General features: G+C 34.6%; 2 protein-coding genes across 2 annotated transcripts; one reads left to right on the top strand and one right to left on the bottom strand.

Moving 5' to 3' along the window:
• Positions 1 to 3398: 3398 nt before the first annotated feature.
• LOC132644938 (calvin cycle protein CP12-1, chloroplastic-like) lies at positions 3399 to 4072 on the bottom strand. Its single transcript, XM_060361620.1, has one exon. The coding sequence runs from the start codon at positions 3973 to 3975 to the stop codon at positions 3601 to 3603; it is 375 nt and encodes a 124-aa protein (XP_060217603.1). The 5' UTR covers positions 3976 to 4072; the 3' UTR covers positions 3399 to 3600.
• An 886-nt stretch (positions 4073 to 4958) lies between these two features.
• On the top strand, positions 4959 to 7004 carry LOC132599830 (uncharacterized). The gene is made up of 2 exons (XM_060313022.1): positions 4959 to 5515; positions 6259 to 7004. The coding sequence occupies exons 1-2, from the start codon at positions 5464 to 5466 to the stop codon at positions 6858 to 6860; spliced, it is 654 nt and encodes a 217-aa protein (XP_060169005.1). The 5' UTR covers positions 4959 to 5463; the 3' UTR covers positions 6861 to 7004.
• The last annotated feature ends 2513 nt before the right edge of the window (positions 7005 to 9517 follow it).

The following is a 9517-nucleotide window of genomic DNA, read 5'->3' as shown; positions in this document are numbered from 1 at the left end:
TAAATTGCTAGAATTAAATTGCGTAAATTAAATTGCGAAAAATAAAGATAGAGTTGGAACGAAGGTACCAAATTGCCGGACTAATTTCCAACAAAGTCAAGGCGGCTAGAATTGCAAATCCACCAAAGCTACTTAGGATTGTTGCAAAATCACCAACTTCACCAACAATATTATAATTGCAAAATTAATAATTGAAACTATAATAAGACTTTATAATATTTATTTGAGAGAAATTTAAAGTGGCTAATTGTTGCAAAGTAACTATAATTGAGAGATTGAGATTTGAGAGAAAAAGAAGAGTGAATTGGTGTGGATTAAAATGGAAATGGAGAGGGGTTTATATAGGGGTGTGGGATGGGTTAAAGTGTTAAAAAAAGTTTGGAGAGTGGGGAATGGGTTTGGGACCGTTTGGCAACGACCATTTTTGCAAATGGACTGTTGCCCGACGGTCCAAATTAGCAGCCCAACGGCTACAATTTTTTTTTAATTCGACCGGTTTTACCGGTTCGGTTCCGGTTCCAAAAAAATAGAAACCGGAACCGGTAGTTAATATACGGTTAACCAGTTCAACGGGTTTCGGTTTTACCGGTCCGATTACCCGTTTGAACCGGTTAACCCGAACTGGTTGACGGGTTTATGTAGAAATAATTAAGCTGGCATCATCCTCGTACATGTTATCATGAATTTCCCTTCCCACAGGTGACGTTGGATTAATCAACAACCCAGTATGTTTAGGGATGGACATTTGAAACATGAACAATATAAAATGAGGGTCTAACAATATCGGGTAAACAATAATTTGGAATGTGATTGGTTATGGTTAGGATAGCAGCAGCAATAATAACAACAACAACATACCCAGTGAAATCTCATAATGTGGGGTCTGGAGACGGTAAATGTACGCAGACCTTATCCCTACCTTAAAAGGTGAGGATGCTGTTTCCAAAAGAAAATAATTATTTGGCATAACTCAATTTCAAAAGGTAACTCATAAGGTGATGATTGCCTAATAATTATATAAGGAGTCAAATTTTCCTTTCCAAAGCTGATGTGGAACTCAACAGTTATGTGGCGATTAATAAAAGATACTTTAGATTATTATACGAGGATTAACAATAATGAGATTGATATATATGAATTATACCTACGCCAAAAGGTAATTTTTTTCTCTTTTTTGGTTCCATAACTGCATTGTTAATACACGTATTCTCATTGCATGTATATATAGGCGGAGGTAGGGGAGTGCAAGGCGCAAAGGGTTCATTGAAATTCCCTTCGTAAAAAATTAGACTGTGCATAAAAGTTAAAATTAATTTTTTCTCTATATATATGTTAAGTGTTGAATCTATTTAACTTTTTATGTATTTCATTTTTTTTTTATATTTAGAATTTACTTAGTGAAATTCTAGCTGCGCCAATAATTACATATGCTATACAACATAAATTTATACATGATTGCATAATTGTTACTGCAGATATTGGTTAATTCCGCCAACTTAATCAACGCTGCATTGTGTAAGCTAACAGTCGAAGAAGTTAGTTGCAAGGAACAGTGCAATATTCGCGGATTTGGCCCCGTCTCCTGATAACTTCTTAAACTTGTCAGGATATTTCATTTAGACACTTAAACTATGCCTTGTTTCAATTGAACACTCCAACTCCTAATAAAGTGTATCAATTAGACACTTTCAGTTCAGGTTTTGAATTTTTTCGCATGTGTTTACATTCGTCTATTAGGTAATTAAGTTAATCACATAAAATATGTCATCTCCTTTAATTGTACTCATTCTCCTCAATAAGCGGTAAAACCCCATGGATTTTCTACTTGAGGTCGATGTGTATAATTAAAGAGATGACATATTTTATATGGTTAGCTTAATTATGTTAGCTTAACTATACCTAGTTAGCGAATGAATATACACACAATTTTTCTTTTTAAGATTCGAACCGAAAATATCTGATTGAAACACTTTATTAAGAGTTAAGGTGTTCAACTGAAACAGAGCTTAGTTCAAGCGTCTAAATGAAATATCTTGACAAGTTTAAAAGGCTAGCTATGTAGTAAGCCTAAGATGATAAGATGAAACAAAAAAATCGGTCATTTTAAAATTCCCTATATAATCCTAACAAGGGATATTATATATTTTAAATTTGGCAAGGGATATTATCTATTTTCATGTCTTTCTCTACATATTTCCTGTTGTAATTATTTAAGAATATATCTTCAACATATTAATTGTTAATTAAAATTGTTTTGTAGGTGATATGATGATCAATATAATTGTTGAATTAGTTTGTACTACATATCATGCCCTGAAACCAAACTATAGGCTTCTTATGTGATGATTATTGGTCAGTGGGAAGTGCCGGTTCCTAAATACTAATTAGTTAATTACTATCATACTGTTAGGACTTTGGAGTAGTTAGCAAAGATCCCCTCATGTCAAAGGATCTCGGCAGATGACTAATGTTAGATTACCAAAATGATGGTAAAAAACCTACTCGCAGTCTATTTATATCATTACATGATATGTATTCGGATATACTGTTGTCACTAGTTCATACTCCCTCCCTCTCAAATTCAAGAGTCAATTTGGCTAATTTTTAGAGTTAAATTGGAGTAGATTAATTCAATGTGTTAAAATTAAAATTTAGATATTTAAAAGCTATATGAAAAATATTATAAGTAGCAAATCTTCTCATATTAATATGATAAAAGAAAAATATCTTAAAATATTGATCAAAGTTCATATAATTTGATTCTGAAACAAAACATGATGGGATGGAGGGAGTTATTAAATAATAGAGCAGGATAAATCTGTACCGCAGAAGGGCAATGCAAATCCATCTCACCATAAAGAGACGAGTGGGATGATGTATACGAATTTATTAATCAAAGCAGCTAGCTAGTTTTACTTTTATCAACTTAGCTAAAACTATCCAATCAACGGTGGAATGTGGAAGTCAAATGATATTTCTTTTTCTTTCGCCTTGGTACTGTTAAGTGTTAAAGGAAGTTGGGAATGTGAGGTCTTGCACCAAGAGGGATTTTGAGTATGAAAACAGGGGATTGAATAATGATTTTTGATTGGCAAGTTAAAATTTAAAATCGTACTGGTTGTAAAAGCATAAAAGTTAGGTCATGAACACCCGACCACCTGAGCTAACTTTTTTAATTTGTTTGAGGTATTCAAAACTTATACATGTACACAGACACATAATATCTACCCTATATATATTATAATTTTTTGTCGAGGAAATCCGCCCCTGCTTCTGAGAGCTAGGTTCAACAGACAAAGATTCTGGTTCACACAAAAACAACTTAGATACTACTAGACAGTAGTAGTTTAGCAACAAGACCGACGAATACTGAATTCAGAGCGTGAAGACTTTCAAGAAACACATATAACTAATTCACTGTTATTCCATAAATTGATCTTCATATAGCATATCACTATCCTTAAAGACAACATCAAAAGGTTTGTATAGTATTTGAGACTAATTTAAACAGGAAGAATCCTTTCGTTATACGTACGAATATCCTATAATTTAGAGCATTCAAGATTCAATGGGGATAAATAAAGCACAAGGCTAAAATTATCAATTATCATATGTACGGCACTCATCAGTCTCAGGATTTTCCTTGCAGTAATTTTCCAAAGGATCTTCTTGCTTTTTCTTGTCCCTTGCATGACTAGCTGCTGCACTTGTCTCTTCCACCACATCCCAAGCTGCCGCGCATTCTCCGCTAGTCGGATTCTCATTGCATGCTTCCTCTGCCCCCTTCACACTGTCAGCCACAAGGTCAGAAAGCTTGTTATCTGGTGCTGCTGCACACACCAGCCCAAATTTAGCTGATGATTTTTTCCATGGTTTGTCAAGGCAGGGGAAGTTAAAAGGCTTGAAATTGGGAGAGTTGGATTTTTTGGCTAAGATTGTTGGAGTAGTGAGACTAACACCAGTAATTGTTGCCATTCTGAAGATTTTAATGTAATGCTTTCTCAATCTTTGTTAGGATATGTTGTTTTACGGGTAGGAAGTTACATATATAAGTAGAGAACGGAATGACTTGGGAGCACACATTTCTTATCATTTTTATAACCAAAGAAAGACACGCACGTCTTGAGAGATATTGTGGTAAAATATCTTTACATGGTAGGTGTGTCTAGGCTCTATGGCACAAAATACAAAGTCTAAAGCATCAAGCTTGATATTTTTTTCCATGAGTTGGGTTGTGGTTTAGATGATTGTTTGGCTTGGCCACGAAATTTATTATTTGTAGCGTTGCAGTAATCCACGATTATTCGAAGCTAACAATATCTTATATTTTTTAAATTTCACTAATGTCTAGTCAATTTTGTTTGCATACTTTGACTAATTCATCTATGTTACTTGTTATAACATGTAACTCTACTCATCAAGACTTAGACAGATATGTACTCATTTAGTTGTTTTTTTGCCTCTGCAAAATTTTGAAGCCTGATTTTGCGTGGTTCACGCAATAAAGATAGTCCTTGTAATGAGTTGTTCAAATTAGAGTGTGAACAAAGGGTTTATGAAGTGACTAGGCGAATCTCAAGTCTCGAAATTCTGATATTTCAGCACACTTGAGGCTCTAAAAAATCCTAACATCTAAAAATCCAAGAGGCTTCTTGTTTTTTCTGATAGACCACCACACATTTGTTATTCCAAGTCATACATGATGTCGACATATTCATTTAAGAAATAAAAGCTAGAAGAAAAAGTTTAGCTGTGACTTGCCATACACCATTTAAGATTTGTTAGTTTTTTTTCCCCTTATGAACTATATCAGCGACAGCGAACAAGTCCATTTAAGCATCTTCAAGGAAAAAAATTAGCCAAGTTTTGGATGTTCTTCTCTTAAATATCCGTTAGCCTTTGTTTGGTTCAAAGAATGAAAAGAGGACTGAAATTAGAAAAAAAAATATGGACTTTCCTTGCTCTTGTATATTTTTCTATTTACAATAAAAATAGATAAGTACTACTCCATATCTTTTTTCTCAAAGCATCGACAACATGAACATGATAATGGGATCCTTAATCAACTCGTTTAAAACATTCTGCTACATTTTCAAACGAAACATATTCCCATTCTGTTGTTGCCTCAAAAGTTGGACACTGAATAGAAGTGTTCTGAAAGAAACAAGGATGGGGTATCTGTGGAAAGAGAAAACATTATGGGAGTTTTGAAATTCAAATTAAACTGTGGAGTGAATATGCTTAACTTGAATCCAAGTTTCCTGTTTCCTTGGCATCTTTGCTTCCTTTACCTGGACACTTTTATTTGCATTCCTTTTCCTTTAGGAAATGATTTCAGATTCCTTTCTCTCTAGGATCAATGTCCTTTAACATTTTAAAACTGATCAATCCCTACCATGTTCTACCCTGAAACACAAATTAGTCCGGTCCGAGACGAAAGAAGTAGGACAAATTTCTGCAAAGATGAAAGAACAGCTGCTAGCGTTGACAGCAGTTTTGGTTCTGAGTTTCATAGGTATATCTAGGCTCGCCTCCTACAGCAACTTTCCTTTGCCTCAAAACTGATTCTGATGAATAGAGGCAAATAAATGTGATTTTATTATATGTATATATTTTAATTTTCTTGCATATATTATATACATCGTCCGAGCCAAAAGTAACACACAAACCCCTTAGATCCGCCTTGAATGTGGAGCAAAGTGCAATCTGGCGCCCCTGGGATTTCCGAGTTTCTGTTTTTTCCTTCCCTTTTGGGCTATTTACCTGGAACCCACATCCTTTTGCACCAGCAGTTTTAGTACTCTCAAGAAGATATAATGCACAAGCTTGTATTTTTTACTAGAGTCACTAGTCACCCCCTGGTTAACTAATATGGCAATTATAGGCTATTAAAGTGCGTACAATGGAAGAATAAGATATATATAGGCGATACCAATTATTGGATTAAGTTTTATTAGTCATATTTGCTAGGAGTCTTCTAGAGATGTTAGGCTGTTAGATATTCATATGCGAGTAGAACATGTAGAGAAACTCTAGTGCTAGAAAAAACTGCCCGTAATTTTTATAATATTGAACTGAGATTGACTTAAATGGAGTGACGACATGGATAGCGAGAATTCATGTAATCGACCACACTTGCTTGGGATTGAGGTGTAATTATTGACCTGGTATTATCTTTAATGTTCTTGTGAGTTGATAAGCAACAAAGATGTCTATGTGAGCATTCAATGATCATATTTTGACGTTTCTCTTCTGCAGCTGAAAAATGTAGACAATTGGTCGGAGAAGAATCAGCTTCAAGAAGCAAGACAGAGAGATTCACATTCATAAACTGCTTCGACATGAGTTATGGAACCATAGGCTGCCTACTCAAGGAATTGGTAAAAAATTATTTATACTACATTAGAGCAACTCATGTGCACAAGGTAAGGAATGAAGCAACAAAAGAAGCAGTCCAAGAAAGCTTGTCTAAAGGACAAAGTCTTGAAGATGCAATGAAAACAGGGCAGAAAGTTGGAAATGCTGCAGCCCAACGAGCATCTTTACAAGCGAAGCACATTATGGGACCAATGGTGTCATCTGGATGGGACTTTTTTGAGACTGTATATGTAGGTGGCACATTGGCTGAGGCAATAATTAGAAGTGTTGGGACATTGTTGGGGTCATATATTGGAGGAATTGTTGGAGAAGGGAAAAATAGGTGGTTGGGTTTTCTTTTGGGAAGTCAATTGGGCAGCTGGATTGGTGGGAGGTTGGGTCTAATGTTGTATGATGTGGGAAATGGGCTGCAGTTTCTGCTTCACCTCACAAAGAGTAAGAGTGATGGAGAAAGCACCTCACTCATGTTGAATTCTAGCTAGTGAAACCTTCCCGATGTAAAGCTTAATATTTCTTGATTATATCAAGGTTTAACCTTATTGTATATTCATTCCTTCTTGTTATTTCTTAAAAGAAATTTCTACTATATTGGAAAATAAAAAAAGGTAAACAATGAATTAAACTCGTACTTAGGAGACTTACAGTGATATCAATAAACTTTAAGAGTTGAAGATAACCTAATTCTTATTAAGTATATCAATTTAATTTAATGCTAAAAGCCTTAGACAAAAGTTTTATCGATTCACTATTGAGTTGTAGTCATGATCACATGACTGACATCGTTTTTCATACTCATTTTTCCTTTCCTTTTGTCTTTTTTGGTTTAGCTAGTAAGATTATTCTGAAATGAGTGAGGAATCACAATTGATCATCTAAAAATATAATGACGTGAAAAAAATTAATTTTGTGTTTTTAATTTCATTAATTACCATTTTATAACTAAGTAATGTCCTATCCCTCTTGTTATTCGAGGAAAATAGTTCATCTATTTCTCCCGAGAATTACATCATCAAACCTCTTAATATAGTATGACAAAATACTTAATTTTTTTACAAAAAAATTAATCCACTTGTCAAGGAAAATCAATCCTGTAAAAGATAGTGGCAAATGATAGTGGTTATTGGCTAACCTTCACAATATAAAGTAATATCGACTAACATTCACAACATAGTGTTGACAGACTTGGAATTCTCAATGATTCTTTTTCTTTAAAATTAATTTTCTGCATTTTCAACTCCCCACTAAAACATAATATCTTTGAAAAAGATTGAAAAAATAAAGCATCTGTTATAAATATCCCAAGTAGTGGATATCCATTAAGTTATAAATATCCCAAAATATCCCAAAATATCTCAAAATATCCCATGTCCTGTTGCTCCTATAAATAGGATGCACAGATGCAATGTTGAAAGAGCAGAAGTAATATAATCTGATATCTCTCTACATATTCTCTCTACATATTTCTCCTGTGTATTTACTTCATAGTTTTATTTCATAATACGTTATCAGCACGATGCTCGCGATGGGAGGGTGTGTTGTGAACTTGAAGTTCCCACATCGCTCGCACACGGGATTGTGTGCGTGCTTATAAGCAGGGCCTGAAGCCTTTACTTGTAGACGCGCATAAAAACCGTGAGGAGCCTGAAGTCTCCAAAGCGGACAGTCTCTACAGGTTGGCTTCCCATGGGTGGCCCATGCTGGTCCCTACCTGCTAGACGCGTTTTAAAGCCGTGAGGTGCGCCAAAGCGGACAATATCTACAAGCTGTTTATAACAGTAATAGAAATTAATGATCAAAGGCTCCAGAAAAGCTAATTATTTATTTACAAGTATCATGACACTAGCAGTGTCCAAATAATATATGATTATGGTGAACAAATTGATGTCTCTCGAAGAGCTTATATATGATAGTACCATTCATCTCAGATCATAATTATTTCGATCGGAAAATAAATTATAGTAAACCTGAAGTTTACTAGCGAGAAAAATGGTCATCATATTGAGACTACAGATGATTGGAAGATTGAATATCTCCAACTTATTACGAGTAGGGTCACGTGTGTAAAGCGTTACCCGAGCATGATGAGATCGCATGTCACAATAAACCAGAAGTTTTGACATAAAATTTTATGCAATAGTAAACCAGAAGTTTATTAAAAGAAATAACACTCGTCATAGTAAACTTGAAGTTTACGGGTACAGATAATTTTATCAGTTGACAAGACCATTTTGATCGTCCTGATTTAAATCTGATGTGCTAATTGAGTATTAAAAAACATATTGAAGAACTAGAAGATTCTTCAAGAATTTGTTTGTGTTGCTTGTTCTCATAATAAGTTGATTACACCAGCTAATGTTGGGACTGAATCCCCAAAATTCTGAAAAATATAAAAGGTGAATGTGGGCCCCTTCACCTGTAATGTGATGTCTTAAATAGATGCATCTATTTAAGACAGTCACATGTATGTTTATTGTCAACTGATAGTTTGACATTTACAAAGTTGCTTGCTCAAAATAATTGAGTTGGAAGCACAATTTTCAGAATATGTAATCAAGACAATCATCTTGATAATGCTGATTTATATCTAAGTTGGTTTGGCATTGGATGCCTCCATAATACAGCTAAACCATTGCTTATGAGAACAGAGTTTCAGATGTTGGTCTGAGATATGATATATTGCATACAACACCACTTGTATGCTTCAGATCAATAAATTTTGATAAAATCTCCCCTCATATTTGGTTCAGGGTCAGGAACTAGATATTTTCATCTTTTAGCATTTGATGTGCGGTACATGATTAATGGATATACCATGATGCACACAGATGGATTTTCCCAAAGAAAATGGGGACATATGTCACTAAAATAAGGGGGAGAGAATAAGCAGCTAAGAAATATGTTGTGAATTATCATCAGTATGATCCTCAGATAATTCAAGTCAAATGCTGGAAGCATTTGCTGACCCAACTATTTCATATTTCATCTGCAAAATGCTCTTAATGTCCCTGAAGGACAAAGTCTACAGCGTGCATGGAGCATGGTAGACCAATCGGTTCCAAATATAATAATCCTTGAAAAAGGGAGGAGCAAATGATCATAATAAGGAGGCAATGTGCTCTTGAAGAGCTACGACATAACA

This window comes from Lycium barbarum, chromosome 6 (assembly GCF_019175385.1).
Source record: "Lycium barbarum isolate Lr01 chromosome 6, ASM1917538v2, whole genome shotgun sequence".
NCBI lineage: Eukaryota > Viridiplantae > Streptophyta > Magnoliopsida > Solanales > Solanaceae > Lycium > Lycium barbarum.
This window is presented reverse-complemented; position numbering and strand designations above follow the sequence as displayed.

Coding starts and splice junctions, on each gene's coding strand:
- LOC132599830 (XM_060313022.1), top strand. CDS start 5,464: ATGAAAGAACAGCTGCTAGCGTTGACAGCAGTTTTGGTTCTGAGTTTC. Junction 5,516..6,258: donor TTTGGTTCTGAGTTTCATAG/GTATATCTAGGC, acceptor TCTCTTCTGCAG/CTGAAAAATGTAGACAATTG.
- LOC132644938 (XM_060361620.1), bottom strand. CDS start 3,975: ATGGCAACAATTACTGGTGTTAGTCTCACTACTCCAACAATCTTAGCC.